The following is a 26078-nucleotide window of genomic DNA, read 5'->3' as shown; positions in this document are numbered from 1 at the left end:
GTTTTTATTTTCAAATAGGCATCAAGATCAAAAAGGACATACAGCGAATTGAGCAATTTGGTAGTAGTCAGACCCGTCACATAGTAATGAAAAAACAGCAGCCCAAGCATTCTCCCCCACCCCTCTCCCTCCGTTCCCGCCCCACGCATACCGCCCCCTAAACTAGGCCCCCGAGCCATTTCCCCCATACTTTACGGAATTTTTTGGGGCAACCCCTCGCAGCGTACAGTGTCCGTTCCTGTGCAGCGCACCAATCCACCCCTCTTCGCCATTTGTCTCCCTTGGGTGGGTCAACCTGCTTCCAGGCGGCCGCTATATCTCTCTTGGCCACCACCAGGACCGTGGTTAGGAAATAGTGCTCGTTACGGGAGCCATCCAGCCCATCCGTTATGCCCAGCAGCGCTAATCGAGGGTCATGGGGGACCTCCCATCCCAGAACGTCAGTTAAGTCAGTTTCAATCTCCCTCCAGAAGCCGTCCAGGCGAGGGCAAGACCAGACCATATGAAAGAAATCTGCCTGTTCCACCCCGCACCGCCCGCACGAGGCCCCCTGGCACAGGCCTGCGCGAAACAGACGCTCCGGGGTCAGGTATGCAGTGTGAAGGTAATAAACCTGGACAAGCCGCAATCGAGCCAATGCGGTGATTGTCCTGGGCGCCATAAGGGCGTCCCTCCAATCATTGTCGTCCAGAGGACCCACCCAGGCCTCCCACCGCTGCTTCAGCCCACTCCAGTCCATCGGGGTATTATTAACCAAGGATCGATAAATACGGGAGATGCCCCCCTTCCCAAGATATCCCAGCATCACCTGGGCTTCAGGCGGGCTATGGTCAGGGAGTTTGGAATCTAGGGGGACGTGAGATTGGAGCGCATGGTGCAACTGGAGATAACGATAAAACTGCGAGGGATGCAGTGAAAACCGACTCCGGAGCTCTTGAAAGGAGCACATGTGGCTTCCCTGCCAGACGTCGCCCAGGCAGGAGATCCCCAGGAGGTCCCAGCTGCGAAAGCCACCGAGCCCCGCCACCTCCCGCATCCAAGTTCCGTGCCATAGCGGTGTCACCCGGGTTCGCACCCTCGACCACCGGGTGTGCCGTAGTGCCGCTCGCCACGCCAGAAAGGGGGCCCGCACGACCTCTGGAAGCGATCCAGGGACCGTCGCGCCATAGAGCATACTCTGAATAGAGGAGAATCCGATGAGCCGCACCTCCAGTCTATAAGCCGGATCGTCCCACCCACCCGAAAACCAGTCGTGGACCACCAGCAGCCGCGTGGCGAGATAGTATAGGTAAAGGTTCGTCATGCTCAGGCCGCCGTCATAGGAAGGAACGCGACAGCGGTCCAAGGCCAACCGGGATCTACCTCCGCCCCAAAGAAATTTAGTCGCGGTCTTGTCCAGGTCCCGAAAGCAGGAGCGGGGGAAGGAGCAGGGCGTGTTTTGGAGCATATATAGAAACCGAGGGAGGATCATCATCTTATAAAGAGCAATCCTTCCCAACGGATTCAATGGGAGAGATTGCCACTTCACCATATCTGATCTGGCCTTGTTAACCACGGGTGCCACGTTAAGAGCCCAGCACAGTTCCGGGAGAAGGGCAACCCAAATCCCCAGGTATTTAAAGGACAACCGTCGAAGGGGAATGTCAGACTGCCAATCAAAGAGCTAGTTCTTTTTTAATGGAAATGACAGATCATAGCAATACAGAGTATACTTTACTATTCCCTTTCTCCAGGGAGGAATGTTAATGACTATAATGAAGATCACCCCAAAGGAGAACTAAGATTACAGGTAAGTAACTATTCCTTTTTCTCAATGGGATTGTCAATATTAGTCATATGCACTGATGGAATAGCAAGCCCATCCCCAACAAAGGTGGAGAAAAAAAGGCACAGGGGAAACATTCAATTCAGCACTAACCAAAAAGAGTCTGCAAAGTGGTTTGGTCCACTTGGGAATGTCTTGAATTTGTGTCAAAGCAACATTTTTCTTGTAAATGTAAATATGGACCTCCTGGTGGCCATCTTACATGTCACCTACAAAAAGGTTTCTCCATTATGCTGCAGTAGTATTACTTCTCATTGAAAAGGCTTAGGGGCTAGTTGGAAGTACTGTGGCATAACAAATTACAATAGCCAATCCATCTCAAAATGGACTTCTTTGAAGTGGTTAGTCTAGATCAAATTTAACTAGCAGATAGTCTGTCCAGCATATTTAGTATTGCCCACATCAACTTTTAGAAGCCTTTTAACTTCAAACAAAAGCAAAACCGTTTCACCTGGAGTAGAGGGATTTTAGAAGAAAACTGGAAAGGAAATGGTTTGATTAACATAGAAATCGGACGCTACAATTGGAAGCAAAGTACGGCGAGTCCTCATCCCCTCTTTATCTTTATGGAGAACACTATATGGTTCCGTTTATCAAAGGACGTCGATCTCACTTACCCTCTGGGTAGACGTAACTGGCACTAGAAAGGCTAGCTTCAAGGAAATGTGTTGCAGAGAACTTATGAATGATTAATTTAGACATAACCATGTTCAATTGCCAGGGGAAGGTCTCCTGAAATAAGGGTAGACCTTCTTAATTCCCTCTATAAAGTCCTTAACTGGAATTTGGAAGGGTTTTTTCTATAAGCGGTAATGGCTGCCGGGTGTGTCTTTACTGAAATAAATTGCAGCCTTGACTTTCCCAAATGAAGCAAATATAGAAGTACCTCTTATTATTTATATCCGATTGAGTTGATGTTCTTTTGGCGGCACCAGATGCGAAACATCTTCCATGTAAAGCAATAGTACATTCTAGTGGATGGAGGCCAGAATAGCTCAAGCTTTTTTAATCTTTTAAACTTTGTGGAATATGTTAAGCCGGTTCTTATTAATTGTTTTTAAGACCACATAATTGCGCACTATGCACTTTTAGCGTATTTGCACTGACCTTGGAATTTGTAGCAGCTGTTTTTTCGGGGAAAGACTTTGTACTTTTCCTTTTGCTCTTGGTCGAGAGCTACACGGTCCACTGCAGCCATAGGCGGGCTGATTGAGTGGAGGGAGATCTCGGTGACTCACTACCGTTGGGCCACGCTGCACCCGCTATCTTGGAGAAGGAACAGTTTAGTCTTCCGTACCCATCAAGTTTGGCATGGATAAAAAAAGAGGCTATGGCATGCAGCGGGCGCACCGCGCCAAAGGCAAGCCCGTCTGCGCCCGGACCGCACCCAGTGCCCGGACCCCTGGTCCTTTCCCCCTAAAGCAGGTAGATATTATTAAGTACTCCCGTGAAGCGTTATTGGCATTAAGACATACCAATACCACTATCAAGCCATACCTCCCAAATCAAGCGAAATACACACCCAACTCAGGAACGCTCCCGGAAATTATTCTGATCCGGTTGTGTTGTCGGGTCTTACGCAAAAGAATAGGCCTGCCCCAAAAAGCAGTAATATTAACTGCATGTTACTAAACTCGAGATCTTTGGTGAAACATCAGCTAGATTTTTAGGATCTTGTTCAAACGCAAAATACTGATGTGGCCTTTGTAACAGAAACCTCGGCGGATGACAGCTCTGGCCCCGATATTGTTGCTGCCACACCTCCTGGGTTTCCAGTTTTTAGATTAGACAGACAAAAATAAAAAGGAGGAAAACTGGCCGTATTTTATCGCAATAATTTAAAAAAACGATTAGAACCACTGACCATGGTGGGCTTCGAGGCGTTGACATTTCTGATGCAGCCTCCAGACTCATCAGCTCTAAAAAGGGTTGCTAATATACCACCACCAGGTGTTAGGAGCGATTTCATTGATAAACTTAGCACTGCAATAGAAACTTTAATAATCAATGAAAACTTCACGGTGCTGGAGGATTTTAATTTTCATCTTGAGAAAATGACTGACCCAGACTCGCAACAACTCATCGATGCTATGGACGCCTTTGGACTTCCCCTAATTTCCAAGAGTCCTACACACAGGGCTGGCCATATGCTGGATGGTATTTTTTTCAAACTATGAGGACATCAAGCTGCTGCCATCCTTTCAAGTGACTTGGTTGGACCACTTTTGAAGATTTAAAAAACTGTCATGCATACACCACCTACTCAATACACAATGGGCAGAGCCTGGCATAAAATCTCTTCAGCTGAATTAGGAGAGGCTGCTACCTCCACCCCCTGCCAATTGGGGGACGATGTGGAGCAAAACATGGATATTTTTTTCACATTGGCTAGACACAGCATTGGACAAGATAGTACCAACTATCCATAAATATGCAACAAAACAAAATGTCCCAATCCAGGTATAACGAGAATCTCAGACTATCAAGGCAGGATTGCCGCAGACAGGAACAGAAATGGAGAAAAAACTATGAGGCAGAAGAGAAGATAAGGCTAAACTAGCAAAGCATAAAGGGGCATCCTAAAAGCAAAGTCCGCATATTTTTCAGAGCATATAAAAAATGCCTGTGAAGCTAATAAAACCTTTTTCTCAGTTATCAAGAAGCTGGTAACTCCTACTAATGCCACTAACACTGGTATAAACCAAGATTTCTGTGACATACTGGCAAGTTTATTTCAAGAGAAGGTGGTAAACATCTATAACAAATCTGCGGCGAACAAAGCAGTGTACCATCAGGCTGAGTACAAACCTCCGAACTGTGAAAATAACAGTTTCTCAATATTTAAGACCCCCTCGGAGGATCAACTCAGAGACCTCTGTCATTTAAATCAGGCTTTCCATATGATGCCTGCCCGCCAAATATAATGCACCAAATATCTGCCCAAGTAGCAAAAAACCTGGGGCAAATTCTAAACAATTTGTTCACCAGTGGAAACAAACCTTAATTCTCCCACTTCTGGAAAAAAAAGACAACTTGGACAGCCGTGTAACTATCGCCCTATCTCGAGACTCCCATTTGCTGCTAAACTGGCAGAGAAAATTATGAATAAACAAATCACAGAATACATAGAAGTGAACTCGCTCCTTGACGAATCACATGGTTTCAGGAAAAATTATAGCACTGAATCTGCTTTGATCATAGCTACGGAAGAAATACGTGAAGTTCTCGATGGAGGGACTGCGGCGCTGGTAATGCTTGACCTTTCGGCAGCATTTGATACGGTCAGTCATGAGATTCTGGTTGACCGGCTCCAAGATTTATGAATAAAAGGAACAACAATTATTCTCTTAAAATCATTCCAAACAAATCGACGGCAAAATGTGGCAATGGGGATGTTTGTCTCCAGGTAGTTTTCACTACTATGTGGAGTCCCACAAGAATAAGCACTTAACCCTACACTTTTTTATCTTTATGTCACGCCACTAGCGTTGATTATAAAAAATGCCGGTTTTACCTTGGTCTCTTATGCAGATGACACCCAAATTGTGGTGTTTCTCTGACAAACAGGGAAAACAGCCCTGGAGGGGCTTTCAGCGCTTGCATGAGAAAGGGGAGCGACTGGATGGACAGAAATTGCTTAACTCCTTAACCGAGGTGCAAATTCTGCCGCGGTGCGGGAGTTTTATTGAGTGGGCAGGGCCGCGTCGGCCAACAGAAGTGCACAGCACTACCGAGGTAGTGCTCGTGACGGGAGTTGGCCGACACGCGCACGCAACGGGTTAAAGCTGAAAGCCTCAAAGACCAAGGTCATCTTTGGCATCAAACCCTCCCTCTGGACGCCGGACTGGTGGCCGCCAGAATTGGACACACTACCCATGCCCACAACCAAGATAAAGAAGCTAGGTATTATTATATAGAGGGAACTTAAATTTAAAGAGCAAGTTAGCAAAATTACATCTACATCCTTCTGCTCTATAAGGTTGATCAATAAGATCAAAAAATATATACCGGCTGAACTTTTAAAAGAAGTGACCTTAGCAATGGTACTTACACGGATTGACTATTGTAACAGTCTTTATCTCACTCTTGCAGTGGGTCTTGTTAACAGACTTAAGATTTTATAGAATGCGGCAGCTCACCTCATTTTTAAGATTCCAAAAAATGAATCAGCAAGAGAAGCCATCAGAAGACTGCATTGGCTGCCAGTCAGACAAAGATGCAAATTCAAGGCCCTCTGCTTGGCTTTTAAATCTTTGCATGGACTGGGACCAGACCAGATTAAAAACAAATTGAGATGGTATACGCCAGCAAGAACTCTACGTTCAGGTTTGGCGAAGAATATAGTGGTCCACACATCTTAGAAGGTCACATGGGGAGGTAGAAGTTTCTTTAGGACCACAGCAATGCTTTGGAAAAAACTGCCATTTGCCCTAAAAACAGCACCTTTGTTGCGCAGTTTCAGAAAGGGCCTAAAAACCTAGTTATTTAAACAAGCCGGATAAAAGCTTTTTTAGTTCTCGATTCTAGCAGTAACTTCCACCTCTGCCACACTTGTCTCAGCTCTCTATAGCGCCAAGACGCTTTCGGGCATTAGTTGCACTCTACAAGTTTTATTTACATTACATTTACATTACATTTCCTCTGTCAAGATATTCATGCCTTCTTTCAGCAGATTTAACCCCTTGCATGCCCGCCCCTTTCCCCGCCCAGTGCCGCGCCTTCCATTAGCGGGCGGAGTTCATGACGAGCTGGACTCGTCATGGGCACAGCGCCACCGCAGCCCATGACGAGTCCAGCTCGTCATGGGCACTGAAGGGGTTAAATGTTTGTATTGCAAGAGTTCAGGAGCCAGGCTGCCAAGCTCAACAAGGGAAGGTTGGGATGCAGAATCCAGCCCCTGAACATGAACAGTTCATCTGGTCTGCATGGCAGTCTCTTATGTGGGTGTTCGCACAGCTGTAGAAAGCCGGTGTACCATCACTGCTGCTGCCATTCTGTAGCAGCGTGGATTATCCTTGTTCTGTTCTTCACAAGATTGTTGATCAACAATAGAAGCAAAGGTACCGAAGAAAATGCGTAGCCAAAACGTTTTCCACCAACTGATCAAAAGACCGTTCCCTGCCATTCCTGGTTGCTTAGGAACACCTTGATGCACAATTTAGGCATTCGCTTTAGTCTTTGTTGATGAATAAGCCTATGTCTGGAGAACACCATTCGTAAAACATGTTGTACAATAGCACCTAATTGTGATTCTCTTTAATTAGACTGCTGAGAATATCCGCTTCTGCGTTCTGGACTCCAGGTAGGCGGATTGCTGTGATGTGCATCTCCCTTCTTGCATTATATGTGTCAGGTATTTAGATATGAACGATGAAATATAAAATGTACATTTATTCACATCATTGCTTATTAAAACGTGATAATCAGGTCTGCTCGACTATATTTTTATTTTCTATTAATAACATTTTTTGTTCTGGTGATTTTTTTACATAATTAAGAAGATTTCATGAAAGCTGATAAAATTAACTTTTTTAATTTTATTTTTTTAAACAAAGGGAACGGTTTCACAGAACGTAAGTAAGTTAAAGAGTGCCAAGGTATTTTCTGTCAGTTATTTATTTTAGAAAGTTCAACAGGGAGCAGATATGTTATATAAGCTCAGAACTTGGGCTTATTTGCCTACCTACCTGTGCAGACCAGAATGACAGATGCTGCTACTTTATTTGAAGGCTGGCTTCATTAATCAGAAGAGGAACGTAGGTGTGATCTATCTATGAAACCTGAATTACGGCTTTGCTCTGTTGCGAAGGTTAATTTAGTTTGCCAAAGAGGTGATAGTGGGATTATAAATATTGACAAAGAAAGATTTATGATGTTACCAAAATGTTACAATACTATTTGCTCTTCACGCTCCTAGTGAATGTAATCGCTTCTATAATGTTTATATTCATATTAGTTATTTATATTGTGTGCACTAGGAAAGGATTTTGATTTTAAAATAATTCTTGAAAATGTGTTCCTGTTTCCTAATGTTCTCAAGTGTGTCTTTCCTTAATGATGAAAAGGTTTGTTTTCCACTAATTATCCCTGTGACATCTCGTGGGATCGATCGTTACCCGAAATGCACCACACACAGATACTGTTCGGTGTACTGTTTGCCACACTGACAACGGCCTTAATGCAACTGGGTCTAGAAAGTCTGTTAATAGGGCTGTGCTCTAGAGAAAATGTATCATCTATGCATCTCCCAAAGGGGAGGATAAAGAGTTTAAAAAATAACTGAAGTTTTGGTTGGACCATTAGCACAGGAATAGGGTGGTGATTCAGTCAGGGCTGTAGAGTACTGACAAACTGAAAATGAAGAAGTAGTGTACGAGTAGGTGTGATGAGATTTTGCTCTGGAAGGATGTGTGGATTTTAAGTAGTGAGCACAACTGGTACAGTGTTACAGGAAATGGTGTGAATGATGTTGTCTAACTGAATGGTGATGTGTACTCCTCCCAGAACACCTTCTTGGAGTTCTAGACCTGGTTCTAGAAAATAGCAGACTGCTAGTTAGTGATACTGGGACATCGGTAGAAAGCTGAAGCACAACTGATGAATATAGTTGGTGGAGGTAGCATCAGAGAAGGAGCCACTGGAGCTATGGGCAGGGCAGGCTGTGGTGTTGCTGGTGGCACAGCAGCCAGTGATGTTACAGGACAAAGACCTGGAGGGGTCCCATGCTCAGAAGTGAGATGAAGCAGAAGGCAGAGTTACTACAAGTGAGATTTCCCTGGATGGTGAATAGGTCCTGGAACAGTCTGGAGAACGTGGAACCCTTCTCTTCAACTTGTGGATCAATTCAGCAGAAAGGTGGCAATATCTGCTTGGTGTGTAATCCCTCGAAGAGAAGCATCTCACCCCTTGTCCTCTGCATTGACCTACCACTGCTCGATGTCAAGCCAACTTGCAATGACAAAGAAGTTGTGACTGGCCCTACCTTTGACGACATGAACCTCAATGTCGATGACCTATGTCTTTGATTCATCTTATGGGATCCCTGTCTGGACTCCACACCCTTCAGGAGGACCATGAAGAGGCTGGAAGGAGCACAGGTAGAGGGAACACCCTCTCCACGTTTTTTTAGGTCTGCCAGATGCTTCCTCACTTCTCTGCAGGCCTTCCTGGAGACCATACAGCCTTATCCTCTTTCTGAACTTCAAAGTTCTTCTGGACTACTTCGAGAAATCACACGTTCCTGGGTGGTGAGGCAGTGGAAGGCAAACAATACAGACATGAGGTTCTGATTAGGGTATTTTTCTGTAAAAAATGCTCTGCAATACCAAGCGTGGGTGGGACAATTCAGCGCTTTTGACTAATAAGGACGATCCCCTGGAGGAGAAGGGGGCATTTCTGTGAAATAAGTTCTAAAGCAAGGAAACCTCTCAAGATTGATAAGCTTTGAAGAACTTCTCAGAAACTAACAAGAGATTGTGAACAATCTTTATAAAATGTTTTCATTTTGAGCACTGCTCAGATAGAGAATCTCCAGAATGTCAAACTCTATGTGAGCTATCATTTTCTGATGAGCTGAGAGCTCTGAACAGTACCTTCATTGGTCACATGCTATTTTTCAACATAGAAATAACAGGTTTTATATCTCAAACATTAGTTTTGCAGTTAGAATCTGATATATTCATATGCTGCGCCCTATTCTACCACTAAGCATTCGGTCTTGAAATAGCATCTTTTTCATTAAATTTAATAAATGGTAGCATGCCTTGAATAACTCACCGATACAAAACCCGCAATGCCCCACACTTCACAGTAAATCTGCAGCTTGTATTTTTCCTGACATTGTTTAAGCTGATAAATGTCATAGTAATAACAGCTGTAATATTACCCTTGATTTAAACCCTTCAAAATAACAGGAGAGGCAGCAAACATTGCAAGTTAATCTATAATACAATCACAATCAAGCTACAAACTATTTTATAGGCAAGTCAATTTCTTTTGCAGCACATATCAACTATAGATTCATGTACTGAATTAATTGCCAAGCAGTATTTCTTTGCTTATGCATGTGGGTGTGTGACTGAAGTAGTGGTAAACACTGCCTTAGAAGAGTCTATGGCTGCTTTTTGGCTACCTTTTAGATCTACATAACACGGAGGACCTAATTTACAGAGGTAAACTTTCACTTTTGTGTAAGTTTATGATTGTTTGCTATTCGCAAAGGTATTTTATGAGTAGTATCTTTGCGACCGCGGAGTCTCCACACATAAAAAGATAGGACTGTCCTATCTTTATGTGCGGAGACTCCGCAGTTGTAAAGATAATACAAGAAAAATGCTTTTTGGGAAAAGTTTACCTTTTGAATCAGTCCGTGAATGCGCCTTGTGTGGCAAATGAGTACTTGGTCTCACGAATCAAAATGTGTAATCTGTGACCCATTAAAAATCGTATTTGAATGCATTTTATTGTTAGTTGTGCAATTACTATCTTGGGATGTTGAGAAGCCCAGGCCACAAGGGGTAGATCAGTCAGAGGCCAACAAGTCCAATTCTGGATACTGCTGGGTAACCACTGACTTCCCCTCGATCCTGAGAGAAAAGCACCACAAAAACTAGCAGCAGAAGCATTCCCCTGTTTACCAAGCTTCTGGCGGTGGCATAGTCTAGGCTTATGAATCTACACTGGCTGCAGAATTGTGAGTGATGTTACAGAATGCTGCTCTCTTTTTAACACCCACTTCTTAGTTTCTCTGGTGAAAAATGGTAATTCGGTGCCCTCCGTCAGATGTTTGCTGGGCAACATTACCTGAAAACATCTGGACTTCCGCTTCTGAGCTCTTGCACCAGAAAAAAAGACTGGTCTGTAAGATCTATTTTTGTTTTAAAGCAAAGATCCACAAACATATTACACAGCCAAGTATTGACCACACTCACTTCTCTGACTGTACCACACGCCCCAAACCCAATCCTGGTAGCTGCTGTCTTTCTCTTGTGCGATCATCTTCTGTTAGGTGCCTACCTTGGCATTCTCGATCAGAAGGTTGGAGGTGTGCCCAGTAGTACCTTCCGTGCTCTGCCCACTGCCTGAGCTGCGGATGCTGCCCAAGCTCCCATCACTGCCCACACTGTTACGGTCTCCAGCTGCAAAGGAGAGAGCGAGACTGATTAAATCATAGACCAATGTGCCACCTACATACCAGTGGAAGTGGAACAAAAGTAAAGTTTGGGGTATGCTCCCCTCACAACCTACACAAATCTCCACCTCTCTTCCCGGTAAAGGGGAGGTCAGTTCCCATATTTATAAGCTACGGACTTATCTGCTCAAACACACAATGGAACACACAGGTGCCCAGCCCAGGATGAACCTAATTTATATGCATTAGACAGTAATGCAATCTCAAAATCAACACCATGCTTGTACAAATACGACTCGCCAACACCAAACCCAACCCCTCTCTAAAGAACATCATCAGTAGTCAATCTGGGAATCCATCCAACACTCACTGAGGTTGTCTATCCCTTCAACTCAACAAAGGGTGATAGAACAATCCATTCTCCCATCAGGTTTTCACAGCCTGCACCCCAAAGGCTCATTCAGAAGTCCCTCAGAAGAAAGTGGAGACCCCTTCAACACACTTAGATGGTCCCCAGCTCCACTAGCAAGTTCATAATTGAAGCCACTGCCAACTTTACCGGTTTTGTCGGCCATTCCATTGGTCCGGGGAAGAGTGAGCTGGCAGTATGCAGGAACACCAGTCACAGGGATGAGCTGATGAGGGTGGTCTGCCGGTGCAGGAGCAGGGGGCACAGTTCCCGAGCCGTAAGATGGAGCCTTTGTCAGACTGGGTCGCTGCTGAGCAGGTGCTGTGGCACTGCGCGACAGGGTGGAGCCTGAATTTGGGCATAAAGTGAGCTGTTAAGGCTACGTTCACTTACTCTGTTTTTCTGGTTTTAACCCATGCCTTGCCTGGTGGTTTAGGCCAGGGAAAATGTGTTGGAAGCTCTGCCCCAACTCAGTAGCCCTTTGCTGCTTGGACCACCAGGTCACAGCTTTTAGGTGGTAGAGACAGCAGAGACCCTGTTGTCTGAACCAGCAGAGCTGTTCTTGCACATCTACACCATTGGCTTAGCTGGCAGGAGCCTGACGTTTTATAGCTGGGCTCCCACTCTCTAAGCACCCCCATTCCCAAACAGACTGAAAAAACACACTCAATGTCTCTAGTGCCAATATATTTCCCCCAACATTAATAACCACCAGGACAAATTTTGACACATGCATGAATCCACTATCAAACGCTTGCCTGCAGAAATGTTAGGGCTGGAACTAGAACAAATGAACAGTCCTATAAATAACAAGTGGGAAGTAATTTTTGCGAGGTTTAAGAACTTGGAATGAAATATTTAAGTAAGATCAATTGAGTATGGGTTAATCATTTTTACAGTTGTAACGGTCCAATTCAGAATCCCCAAAAGCAAAAATGCTTTTTTCACATGTAAGAATTCCATTTTAGTGACTCCTAAAATGGGCTTATGATCCCCACATGGAATCAATATTTGGAAACTGCATGTTGTAGGTGTCCCTCCAAAATACTGAATTGGTATGATATGTATCAATGTTTGGCGACTCAAAACTTGTCACAAAACATAAAAACATTATACTCCTCAGTTGTGGTGATAATGCATTTGCAAACGTGTAGTGGTGCCCATTCAATTTGTGAATTAAAAAAATAGAAAACGTTGCTATGAAGTAGGGCATGGTCCAGGTTACCACTATCTCTCAAACATTTGAAGAAATAGAAAGTAAACTTTTTTTTTGTCTGTTAATGCTGCCTTGCTTTCTTTAAACCCTCTCGTGTGGCCTTTGGCCAATGAGGGTGTCGGCCACTGGCCAAGACTGGGGAGCGCAACAAGGGATCCTCCAGTGCAAGCACTAAAGGATTCCTTTCTTTAAAAAAAAAAAAAAAAAAAGAAGAAGAAAATGGCTAGGATGGTGCGAAATTGCTTCTGCTTCAGCACCCGCACACCTAAACACATCTCTGATGGCAGGCTGATGGCAGATTCCCCACCGGAGCAGTGAAAGGAGCAGATAACCGCTCTTTCCTGCTCCGGTGGGAAAGAATAACTAAAAAAGCCTCCCCAGGGTTCAGGGAGGCCTCACTGGAAAGTAGAGTTTCTCTCCTTTCCAATGAGGCCTCCCTGAAACTGTTTCCTGGCTATGGATCGAAATTGTGCCGCGATCCACAGCCAGGAAACCCACTAAGTCACCAGGGACTAGTGTTTGGAGGGCGGGGTCAGCCGAGCGACGTTGTTCCAACTACATGTCGTCGGGGATAAGGAGGGGGCTGGCACTGCTGATGGGCACCGGCGGCACAACTTCGGGTCTGACGCTGGGAGGGTCGCTGTGGCACGACCTGTGTCGACCCAGATCCGAGAACGGATCTCCGAGGCCCCACCGGCGCCATGGCCTGTACCGACGGTGTCGAATCAGACGGGCCCATTCCGACTTCGCAGGGCCCAAAGGCTCACCAGAGGGGTTGGCCTGCTCAAGTCCACAGAGCTTCGCCTCATAGAACTCTGATCTGAGCGGGGTTCGCTCCGGCTCCTGAAAATGTAGGGAGGCGTGATGAGACTCTGGCTCCGTAGAACCGTACCTAGAGCGTTGGTGCTCCTTACCTCTTTTGTCGACGGACGACAGTTGAGGTGAAGATGAAGTCCGCCTGGACTACTTCTTCTTGTGCTTCTTCCCAAAGTGTCCCAACGACCTCGAGTGGGACGAAGAGGTCTTTGGGCTCTGACAGCGGTCCCACAAACTCCTTTTCCTTTATCGGAACCGGGACCTCAGCAGAGTCTAGCTTGACGGCGTCGGCTGTCGGCCGCAAGTAGCTTTAAATCCCGCTCCCGTAACGTCTTAGGAGCCATGGTCTAACAGTCTGAGCACAACTTCGGATCGTGTCGCGCTCGAGACCCAAGAGGCAGATGAGGTGGGGGATCGGTGACCGACATCGTGCGGGGACAGGCCCAGCACGGCTTAAACCCTGTCTTCCTCAAAGACATCCTTGCACACAATGGAAAGAAATCTGGAATTCGACAAAAAGTAGAGAAAAAAACTCTCAAAACACAACAGAGGGGTAGCTCTAACTGGATCGGCACTTAACTGGGGCAGAAAGAAAAGAACTGACATCCACGCGCCTGGGCTGCGCCGATTTAGGTACCGCAACATCATAACCGACGCTTACAACACCACCGACGTCACGCAGAGCCGAATGGAGCCACCCAACAACAAGCGCAAGGGATATTGACCAGCAAAAGTTTCCGGATCCAGCCGACACCTGGAAATTCAAGGTAAGGAATCTGTAGCTAGATAGAGTCTCTACCAGATGATGTGTTATCAAAGGTAAGTAACTTGTTCGCCCTGTACCCGTTTTCAATAACCTGGATTATGATACAAGTTACTAATTCAGTTTACACACTTTCAAAGCAAAAGTATAAGTGTCACTGAATGAGTCTCACAGGACATTTGTCCAGCTCATTACTTTATGGAACTTAGGCAGTATTCCCCAGCATGTTTGTCTTAGTTTTAAAGGTAGGTATGCACACTCAGTTCGAGAAAAGTAGGCCTTGAAGGCATTCTCAGACACCCCCAACTTGTATCCACAAACTGGAAAGAGTTGGTTTTAGCACAGGGAGTGTACTCAAGGCGCATGACGCTTGTTTTCTTAAGATTCAATTAGCTAGCGACAGAAGGTCTTCGTATAGGTTCATTTGGCAAGTATAAGGGATTAGTCAGGACTCTGAGGAGGACAGAGACATGAATGGGGAATAAAAGCTTAGGCTGGGTGGGCTTTCACAGGGATACTGCATAGCCATAAGACAGATAGTAGAGATATACATGCCATCAACTTCATCCACGGATATAAACCCATTGGCGCTGCACTTGCCCAGATATTGAATTATTCCCTTACTCAACTAAGCAGATGACTCCAAACCATACAGAATGCAGCAAGCAGCCTCCTTCCTCAACATTGCAACACACACCCTGCACCTCAAACTGTTTCACTGACTTCCCATCCACAGCTCTTTTCAAACTCCTCAAACACACTTTCAAAGCCTTACGCAGCAATGGTCCAGCATACCTCAATACCACCTTAGAATTCAGAAACCATCCAGATACCTTTGCCCTGCTGCACTTGTACTCGCACACATTCAATGCATATGCAGAACCAGAATAAAGTGAAGGGACTTCTTCCAATTTGCTCCAAAAGAGAGGAATGACCTGCCTCTACACATATGTGCCATCTCTAAAATGAGTGCATTCCGCACGAAGCTGAGCACATGGCTCTTTGACTAGGTTAATTAATGGATCAGCCCTGACTGCTCTTGCGTCAGCAAAAGGATACCCTCTCGGGCGATAGTGCGCTTTACAAAAAAAATCATAACATTACAGAGAACTCTGCACCCGTTTCACGTATGGGTAAAATGTTTGTACTGCTTGCCATATTCATCCTCTGTCAGAACTTTGTATAAGTTCAGTTTACTGTAAGATAAGTACATTACAGTCACAGCACTGCACATAACAGTGGACGCAAGATATGCTACGTGTTCACTGACTACCATGTGACTAAAAAACAAACATTCTTCGTAGTTAATTACATGCTCTTTATGGAAAGGCAGTATTCCTCAGCATTCACAAACTGGAAGGAGTTCGATTTAGCACAGTGAGTGCATTAAAGAAGAATGTAAGACATGTCGTCCTGAGCCTCATGTGGCTGTCATGGGAGCCATTAGTAAAGGTTCACTAGGCATGCGTTTGGTAGAGTTCAGAAGGTAGGTGGTTACTTGACAGGTGGTAAAAAGGTAGTCAAACTGTTTATACATTTGTGAAGTTGTGGATGCACCGTCAACATGTCTGTACATATGTGTTTATAGAGATTAGCTTGTGTGCAATTTGGTTGATGACCGGTTGACAGGTTGTCTTGATTGGGAATTCGGCCCTGTGATGTATGAATGTGATGGGCCAATGTATGAAAGTCTTGTATGAGGTGTGTGAATGGCGTGTAAATGGACCGCAAAACGGTTGGTGCCTTGACTTGGCTTTATGGCTGATCTTCAGTAATCTTGGTTTCAATAGTCAGACACTTTGATTTGTATTTGTGCTTGGAAGCTAGCATTTCTGAAGGAGCTACAACAACCAGTGTAAGTGGTGGATTAACTTTAAAAAAAGAGTATCCTTACTGTGAAGATAATGGTCTGCCTGCTAAATAGATAGATACATACATACATACATGGATGGACCATTGGTGTAAACGTGGGGGAAGACTACTCCATCTCTGGCATGGTTGCACCCCTCCCATGTCCCGACTGAGTAAGGGCCATATGTGGCTGACCTCTATGTCCACCCACCGAATTTGGATGCGCAGACATATGGGTCAGTTTTCATTGCCAACTGGAAAACCATGGTGGAAAGGGTCAGTGAAAACTGTTTAATGTCCCACTTGCCATGGGCGATAACGCATGTTGAGAGGGGCATTCCCACCCAAAATGAAAATACGGCTTCGGGTTTTTGAAAAATAGAAAAACAAATTGATGTATGGTTCTATTATTTTGACGAAGCAGTGCGTCAAACGTAAAAAGGCATTGGCAAGGACTGCTGTGACTCCAGTCAATGTTTTTGATTTGACTGCCAGCTTTGTGGTCATTTCTAAATTTAGTAGGCAGAGTAGTCTCAGCATGTCAGGCGTTAAGTCCTCCACCAGGGCGACGGAGTCTTCTTTGTCAGCCAAAATGTAAACATGGCCCTTACTAAAAACTTTTTTTTTTACAATCTGAACATCCAAAGGTGTCCAGCATTGTGTAACTTGCATTGATCAAGTTCACTTCCCCATAAGTCCCTTCTGCAGCCCTTTGAAAAACAGATCGCCTCTTAGTATGCCTAATGGGATGTGTTTAATGCTGCCCGATGGAAGGGCGATGGGGGTCGTCTCACAGCTGTCCCTGTCCAATCAGAACGATGCTAAGGCAGCATTGTCATTGGACTGAGCGCTGTGGATCGGCGCTCAGACAGGGGCTTGGAGGCTTTGCATGTTCGTCACCAGGCTGTGTAATACAGCCTGGTGGGGGAAGATGCAAAGTGGCAGGACGGTTTGGCCAGCCCAAGAGGACCAACCAAGCAGTCATGCGCACTTAAGGAGTGTGCTTAACACTCCTTCCCCTGCACTGCAGGGGAAGGAGTGTTAAGCACACTGCGTTCACCATGTCTCCGAGGGAGGAGAAGTCGATGACCCTCAAGCGCCTCCTCGTTGCGACCGGTGATATTCTGAGGTGCTGACCCCCCCCATCAAAGCATCTGTGAGAGTGGTAAGCGAGTCGCTGCCTGCCGCATCCGGAGAGGTGGTGATTAAACATAAAGCTGCAGGAGACACCGAGGCTACTCTTGGATCACGGACACGGCCCTCCCAATGGGAAAGGCTGCTGTCTGACGAGGTCACAGAGCCGTGGGAGTGTGGCAGACACCGGCCAGCCACGATAAGAGCCAAAAGCAGCAGAATCACCGGGTCCAGGTAGGATCGCGCCTGACTCTATAATGGCAGCCGTCCTCTTGATGAAATCATGACCGAATAAAGGACTCAACCAAGTAAGCGCCCTCGACTACCCTGCTAATTAATTCACTTCCCTAGGCTCCATGATCTGGCCCATTGAGTCTACACCAGCGGGACTAGGGGTGGTTGAACCCCTTTGGAAGCGGACTTTCACTGCAGAAAAGGCTGTAGGGAGAGTCCTAGCCTACCTGACCCTAAGATGGCACCTGGTGCAGTATTAACTCAAGCCCAACAAATCGATGAGGCCGTACCACGAGGGGGGAGTCTCCAGTTGCAGGTCAGCAGGAGAGATGAGTAGCGGTGGGCGACAGCCATGCTGCACAGTGGGTATGAATACGACAACACCTGGAGTGGACCTTTACCAGACCTTGCGCATTTCGCCCAATCTCCACCCCTATCCGGCTCACCCATCATGACACTGAATCTGTGAATCTTGCCACCGACAGTGGAGACATAGCATTCTGGCCGATGCCCGTGGAGCTACCTTGATAGCTATAGAGGAGATGGGCTGTGGCTTTTCCCCTCTGCCGTCACCTACCCAGCCGAACATTGGACTGACTTCCTTTGCCTCTCCGCTGTATCTTCCTCCTCGTTACCCTTTTACATTGCCCCCTTACCATTCTACACGCCAACAGATGTAACTTGTAATGGATGTAACTTTTGTAACAATGTGTAACTTGAAACTGATGTAACTTTTTATAAATGTGTAACCTCATGTAAAGCGCTCGGATACCTCCGGGTCTAGCCAGTGCTATATAAAACTCAAACTGCCCAGCTCCACCTGCCCCTCACTGCACCTAAGCAGGAGGGAAAACGAAAATGACAATAACTTAAGTTATCATTTTAGTTTTCCTTTTTACAGTGTGGCGACACTCCTTGGCCTTAGCGGATGAGCCGCCACTGAACTGGTTCACCAAAGCAGCAAACGCCCTTTGCTATCCCTCAAGGTCTGCAACCTGCAGATCCAGGATTCTTCAAGTATGTCCAATAACTGGATATGTAACTAATGTGACTAATTTTAAGCTATTCATGAAGGCTCACTACGGAATGTACACCTGTGTTAATTGTTATTCAAAATATATAAATAAAGTTAATCAAAACTTTATTTTTTTTAAGCATGTAGATCCACCTGGGGATTCTGCTGTCACACTTTGAAGTCTCCCACAAAAAGGCAAGGACTATGTCAACTGGAAAGGGTTTGTTAAGAAGTATAGATTTCGATCCACTCCATTTGATTTCCTACGTTGATGAGTGAGGAACAAGGCGCAGAATTCTCTGAGATGAGTACTTAAAATCATAACGAATTAAGAGCAAAGCTGCTGTACGAGGTTATGTTCCTTTTTATCTACTATGTAATCCGTCTCTCCAAAGTGTTAGCTGTCAAGTTCCAAAAATTCAACAAAGGAAATTTGTAAATGCCTGGTGGTTGCCCCCTTCTAGAATGTCGCTATGATGGGAAGGGGCAGTAATGGCCCCTCAATCAAATGTACTATCTTAGAGGGTACAGAAAGCCTGTTTGCAGTGCAGTGCATTTTTTTGTCTCAGAGGGCTTGTCATATGGAAGAACTCACAGGACTGCGTAGAAATGTCTTATTCAAGATATGTACCATAGTAATGACTGATCCTTTGTTAAGGTTTCCCCCAAGAAAGTGAGGAAGAGGTGTGGCGCCGGGGCCAGGGCGACTGACTCCGGAATTTGGGGATCACGGATCGATCCCCGGCACCAGATTAGCCCAGCACCATGTGACTCTGGGCAATAGCTTGCTTAATGTTCCCGACGGCCCCCAGAGCCTAGAGACCCTTACGGGTGATTGTTCGAGCTTTACAAATGTGGATTATTATTATTATTATTACTGGAGTATAACTGAGCTCAAGCTTCAAGTAAGAGCCATTATTTTGAGACAGCACATTGGCCAGAACAGCTGATCTCATTCTGTGTGCTGCCTACCGCGACTTCTCAACTTCAGGTGTTCCCTATCCCAGGTGAGCAACGCCCATTGGGCTCAAAGGGCTCCAGCCCCCCACCCACCACCCGTGGTGTGTCTCAGCCCGGCTGAGACAGCTTCCCGGGCACACACACAGCTGCACCAGAGTACTTCACAGGTCTTTAAAAAGACCATTTACTTGTTAACGAGGCTTTGTTGTTTTTTCACCCCTTCTTAGAGCCCCTACATCTCCACTCTCCCTATTGCTGGAGGAGTCAGCTCCACCCGCCGAAATGTTTAGTAGCCCACTCCCCCGAAATGTAGCTCTAATTGCGCCTCTGCCCTATCCTCACATGACTCCTACCCTAGAGTACCCACAATCCACCCTGTGTTCATCACTCCCCTTTAACTCACATACTTTTGTTTAATTGCTTGCTCCACCGTCTTCTGTTTCCACTCACACATTAGGGTCCTCAACACAGCCCAACCACCACTAGCTTCCCCTTTACTGACCCAGGCGTTTACTGATGACTTCTACGATGGATGGCGGAAAGTAGCCCACGCGATCAGTGCCCTTTTGGGTATCGTGGATATGTCCCTTCCAGCGGTCATCAGTGGGCTGCTCCAGGACCTGCGAGAAGAATAAGGGGTGTCACGGAGATATAAAGACGGCTCATTTTACCGCGGGGCTGGTGTAGGCACAGCTGTTGTACAGTAAATATGCTGGAGAACTGACTGTAAGAGGTGGTCTAAAAATGTTGGATGTAGAAAATGCTTGTGATGCAAAGGTGTATACGCCCGACTGTGCCTCGGTGCAGTAACACAGTTGATGTGAAAATGTACACAAATGCTCAGCAGTTCTGTTTGCGGAACATATAGTAGTTATGGTCAATGATGGGAATGAGCATTGCAAGTAAGATGGCGCAGGAGTGCCAGCTGGGCAGTGCCGCAGATACCTCAGTTTTACAGCGGTGCAAGCGCACATGCTGTGGGATGATATCGGAGCACCGACTGCACAATGGAAAATCATTAAGTGTGTGAGAGGTCTGTCGTTGGATGGTGCAGGAAGTGTGTAGTGATTGAGGTGCTGATGTATATATTGTTGGAGTATTGTAAGTGTACATACATTCTGTCAACAGTGTTGCATGTATTGACTGTACTTGGCAATAAATGCACGATCTGTGCAAAGTGTAGGAGTTGTGGGATGCTGGGGGTGCGATGGTTCTACAATAGTGTATGAATGTTGGGGTGGGGGCTGGAGAAGCCGTGGGGGCGAGGCGTAAAGGAGAACACTGGAGGTAGAATGGTGCAGGGCATTGAAGATGCGATAGTGTAGGCGCACTCGAAGGGATGTAGTGTAGTAGAGTGGCGGCATATGAACACTGGCATGAAGTTGTGTAGAGATTTTAGTTTGGTTGTGTGGGACTACAGGAGATGGGCGAGCGTAGGAGCTGTGGCTGTGTAATGATGTAGACGCCCTGGCTGTGTGATGGGGCACAAGTGCAGGCGTGCTGTGCTGTATAGCTGTGCAGCAGTGAAGGAGCTCTAAAGTTGGTATGGCACAGAGCACTACAGATGGCATCAGACTGCTGGAGGTGGTAGGTTAGTGTTCTTTTTCTCACCATAATGATATCTCCCGCTCGGATATTCAGAGCTGTTGGGTCATGAATATTCCAGAAATCCTTCAGTGCTCGAACTTGCAGGATACCAGAGGCCTCTGGAAGCAAAAAAACAGAACTTGTAGGCTCATCACATCAGGATATGGGCAGAGCCTCTAAAAGTATTGGTCCCTGTTGGCTACTTTAAGCATCCATAGTTACTGTACCAACTTTGCATGGTCAGTGCTAGAATATCCAAGCCTATGACCTTCCTACAAGAAGCAGTGTCTCAGAGTGAAGGGCGTCCGACAGCGTAAGCCTCCTCAGAGCAGTGCACTTGTCTGTCTTGGAGCGTTTCAGTGCTGGGTATGTTGTATCTTAATACATCCTCCCCAGTGCTCATGGTCCCTGCTGCTCAGCCAGTGTGTGAGGTCATCTAGAATGTGGAGAGTGTTTCTGGGATTGGAGTGTCAGTTGGAGGTGCACTTCCTCTAGTAGTGCCCGGTCATTGTCACATGACCTAAGCAGTAGGATCTTTCTCAGAGCAAGGCCCTCGGTGCTACAATAACCTCCAGCAGAGGGTAGGGCCATCAAAATTGGGATTGCTTCCCTCCCTTCTTCATACCAACCCAACGGGACTGGCATGCACAGCATTGTATGTTCTCTGCATCCTTTCCACCTCGCTGGTACATACTCACCCCTCAGAAGCTGCTTGATGTCTTTGCTGGCATGGGAAGCTGTGAACTGGTTTACAATATCCAGGGCCGTCTGGCTGTAGGTGTTACGAATGTTCACGTCAATGCCGTTCTGTCAAAAAAATAAAAATGAATGCTGGTTAGAATGGCTCCCGAAAACCAAGTCACTCTTTTATCCATCACAGAGCTGGAGACCAGAAGACTCTTGGGGTGCAAGTCCTGACCCCAGTTCCAGTTATGACTGCCACAATCTGGCAAACGGGTTGGTGAGAAGTGTGGGTTAGTAGTTCCTCTTCAATTGATATAGTTTTGTATAATAAATATGCAATATATATATATATATAGATATATTACCTACTGGCGGTCGCCAGTAGGTAGTTATAGTTAGGACCCCTTTTCCATAGGAAATCCGCAACATTCTATTTTGAATAACTTTGGCGCCGGTCGATGAATCCTCGCGAATTTCTCAAAATAGGTGGGGCGCTACGCTCCGCTCCTACCCTGAAAGTCTCGGGGGGATTCGTCAAGCGGGGGCTGAGATAAAAGGGGGGTCCCAAAACGCGTTTTTCCCATGCATTTTTCCATAGGACCTTTAGAACGAGCTACAGCCCGAACGGCTGAACAGAATTACTAGAAATTTGGCAGAGAGGTAGTCCCTATGTCAAGGAAGTGCCTTTTGTAGGTTTGGTGTAAATCTGTTCAGTAGATTCTGAGAAAATAGCCTTTAAATCAATATATATATCTGAGCCGGCTTACGGTACGCTTACCGTACGCTTACCGTACGCGTACGGTGGCGTGCGCGAGCGCGATTCTGATTGGCTCTTAGATCTTAGTAAACATTCGAATCGGCCGAAACCAGGAAGCGGCGTCCGACATTTTGTCTCTCGCACTGAGTGTTATTTATCAAACATGATGCCCAAAAACATGTTACGGGGCTGTTTTGACAACTCCCTCCCACATAGTCATGTTGAGGGAGTCCCAAAACATCCCCCAAGAGCAAAAACGGTTTTATTTTTTTTTCGGCAATTTCGCCGAGTACGCTTACCGTACGCTTACCGTAAGCGTACGGTAAAAAATAGAAATAAAAAAAACACTATCCACACTTACCCCACCCCCTGTGCTTTTGGTGGGCGAAGGCCACCAAATGTACAGTGCTTATTACATCAGTAAAAAAACTATATTTTGGCAACATGAAATTATAAAATCGAAATAAAAAAAACACTATCCACATTGACCCCACCCCCTGTGCTTTTGGTGGCCGAATGCCACCAAATGTACAGTGCTTATTAAAGTTGATAAAAACCGTGCACGGAACACACTGCGTTAAGTGGGCGCGCACGCCTCGAATGGCGTAAAGTAACTTAGCATTTAAAAAACCGTACAAATTCACTGAAAAAACCATAGGTTTCACACACGTTATAGTTAGGAATTAGCATTTAAAAAACCTTGCAAATTCACTGAAAAAAACCATAGGTTTCACACATGTTATAGTTAGCGGAAATTTTACTGATAAAAAACCAATGAAATTGCCCCGTTATAGTTAGTGCTGGCAACTATAACTCACGCGACCGCAATCTTCTGCTGATGACATATGTGTCTTTATAAAAAAAAATATTTGTAATATATGTATAGCTAAAAATGTATGGAAGAAGACATGGGCAAATAAGTGTCTAAATACAGTATTAGCATCAGCAGAGGATTGCGGTCGCGTGAGTTATAGTTGCCAGCACTAACTATAACGGGGCAATTTCATTGGTTTTTTATCAGTAAAATTTCCGCTAACTATAACATGTGTGAAACCTATGGTTTTTTCAGTGAATATATATATATACACACACACACACACACACACAAATCAATAATATGCACATGTGTTATACAAAACTATATGAATGGAAGATATATATATATTGCACTGAATTAATAAAGATTAAAGTGAATTATGTTTAGCTTTGATTATAACACCTCAAGGTATGTTGGCAAAAAAAGATGCACAAGTTCACTTAAAAAAAGCACAGTTTAAGTGCAGTTATGGTAATGAATTAAAACAGAAAAACCGCACAACTTCACACAAGTTATCATTAGGCGCACGCTCCATAGCTCAGAAACAGCCATACAAACCATAACTCACACCAAAAGTAAAGCTCATGACCTCACCCTTAATGAAACCGATGGAATTAATGATTTGGTATATCATCTTACAGATGCAATAACATATCAAATTACCCTAACCACTTTGACAAAGATGACTATAAATTAAGTATCATGAATTGGTATGATTTAGTGTTATTCCATTACATTTCACCATTCGGAATTATTTGTTGGTACAAATATTGTGAGGTCCTAGGCCTGCATTTGATGTGCGAGTTATGGTTTGCATGGCTGTTGGGCGAGCTTGGTTTTTTCTGTGATATATATTTTTTTTAATCATCCAGCACATCCAAGAGTTCCTTGTACCAAACTCTCCACAGGTGGCCAATGCCTGCAGGACACCACCACTGTCCGTGTGAAGCAGGTGCTGGCCTCCGATGCCCAACACTTTGCGGGAGGCCAACCGCCTAGGCCAAGTACAGTGGAGTTGAACACAGGGCTAGGTGTCTGGCCAGGCCCTGTGCCCAACTCTTCCAAGGCAGCCAACATCCACAGATTATGGACCTCAGCAATGCACAGTGGGTGACAGCCACTAGGGCCTGCACTGCAATCAGGCCCTGCTCCTACCTCACCTTGTGTAGGGAAACCACCACATAAGCACGTTGGCCAATCACAACAGTAGTGCACAAAATGCATTTTATTTTCTTCATTTTCTTGCACAGGATTTGCAAATCCTACGCTAGAATCACAAATTCTGATGCCCATGGGAATCCAGGGTTTACAAATCCCAGTAGGCCCGACCCTTCTGGCCTTTTTCTTTCACTCCAGGCAGGGCTTGGGACACTTTGCTTTGCCAGTTGAATGGCAGTCGCAACAGAAATCTTTCTGTAACTGTCACCCACTCAGAAACGACCAGAAAGAGGCTGAATAAAAGGTCAGACACCCACTCACAGACCTACTCAGACACTCATGCACTGACTCACAGACCCACTCCGACACTCATACCCCCTACTCACAGATCCACTCAGACACTCACACATCCAGTCATAGACGCACTCAGAATCCCGCACACCAACTCACAGTCCCACACAGGCACTCCTACACCCACTTACACAGCTATGTAAACACCCATACAGTCACTCAAACACCCACTCAGATCCATATAGCCACTCACACATCCATATAGCCACTCACACCCACTCACCTACCTTTACAGCCACTCATACACCCACTCTCAAAGGTTACAGGTTACAGTTAGGAAATAAAATGTAAAACATGTTGAAATTTACTGTTATAGTTAGGAAATACAATCTAAAAAAAAGTAGAAATTCACTAAAAAACCCAAAGGTTATAGGGATGTTAGAGTTAGGAAATAGAATTTTAAAAACCTCAGAAATTCACTGAAAAAAACAATGGGTTACAGTGACGTTATGGTTCGGCTCAGACATGGGTCCCTTGCTCCCTACGCCACTGGTTTCAAGCAAGCCTGGTTGGTGTGGTGTGGTGTGATGCCACGAAACCAGTCCCAGGATGCTTGTTTTACGGTGCAGGGAGGACCTAGCCTGGCAGTTAGGACTGGACTGTTCCCATGGGGCACTGGGCCAAGGCTGATTTGCATATGGCTGGGTCCAAACTGGAATGGCGTGGCAAGCAAAATAATGATGGATTAAACCTAGAACTGTGACTGTGGGTGAATGTTTGACAATGTGGAACATTCCGGCCATCATCTTTATGTGTTGTATTTTCACCCTATGTGGGAAGGGTATGCCCAGACGTGGGTCCCCGTGCTCACTACGCCACCAGTTTCAAGCTAGCCTGGATGATGACGGGTGATGCCCCCAACCAGCCCCAGGATGCTTGTTTTCCGGTCCAGGGAGGACCTGGCCTGGCAGTTCGGGCTGTACTGTTCCCATGGTGCACAGGATAAAGGCTGATTTGCATATGGCTGGGTCCAAACTGGTATGGCTTGACGAGCAAAATAACAATGTATTAAACCCAGATCTGTGGCTGAAGGTTTGATAATGTTAAATATTCCGTCTATCATCTTTTATGTTGCATTTCACTCGTAAAAACCATTGAAATTCAGCAGTTATGGTTACCCAAGCTAACTAGAACTTATGCCCACCGACCATTTCATGAGTGATGTAATATGTGAGGTCATAAGCAGTGCCTTGCGGGGGCGTTAGTTATAGTTAGCTTAGGTAACTAGAACTACTGAATTTCAATGGTTTTGTATGAGTGAAATCTGAGCCATATATATACACATTCACATGCATATATATCTATATATACACATATACATACACATACACACACCCACATATAAATATATATACACATATATACACACAT

The 26078-nt window shown here is 45.4% G+C and overlaps 1 protein-coding gene across 4 annotated transcripts in view; it reads right to left on the bottom strand.

Moving 5' to 3' along the window:
• CASKIN2 (CASK interacting protein 2) overlaps positions 1-26078 on the bottom strand; it is a 312904-nt gene that overhangs the window by 89409 nt on the left and 197417 nt on the right. For 3 of the 4 annotated variants that reach the window (XM_085617001.1, XM_085617004.1, XM_085617002.1), the window contains 5 exons: positions 21639-21747; positions 20965-21059; positions 19856-19973; positions 11515-11712; positions 10841-10962 (listed from right to left, as the gene is read on the bottom strand). In XM_085617001.1, the coding sequence (XP_085473127.1) occupies positions 10841-10962; positions 11515-11712; positions 19856-19973; positions 20965-21059; positions 21639-21747 (642 nt within the window). The remainder of the gene's footprint in view (positions 1-10840; positions 10963-11514; positions 11713-19855; positions 19974-20964; positions 21060-21638; positions 21748-26078) is intronic. The other variant, XM_085617003.1, reaches the window with a different exon arrangement.

The sequence above is a fragment of the Triturus cristatus genome, chromosome 7, assembly GCF_964204655.1.
Source record: "Triturus cristatus chromosome 7, aTriCri1.1, whole genome shotgun sequence".
Classification (NCBI taxonomy): domain Eukaryota; kingdom Metazoa; phylum Chordata; class Amphibia; order Caudata; family Salamandridae; genus Triturus; species Triturus cristatus.
The sequence above is the reverse complement of the archived record's forward strand: the minus strand, read 5'-3'. Positions and strand labels throughout refer to the sequence as shown.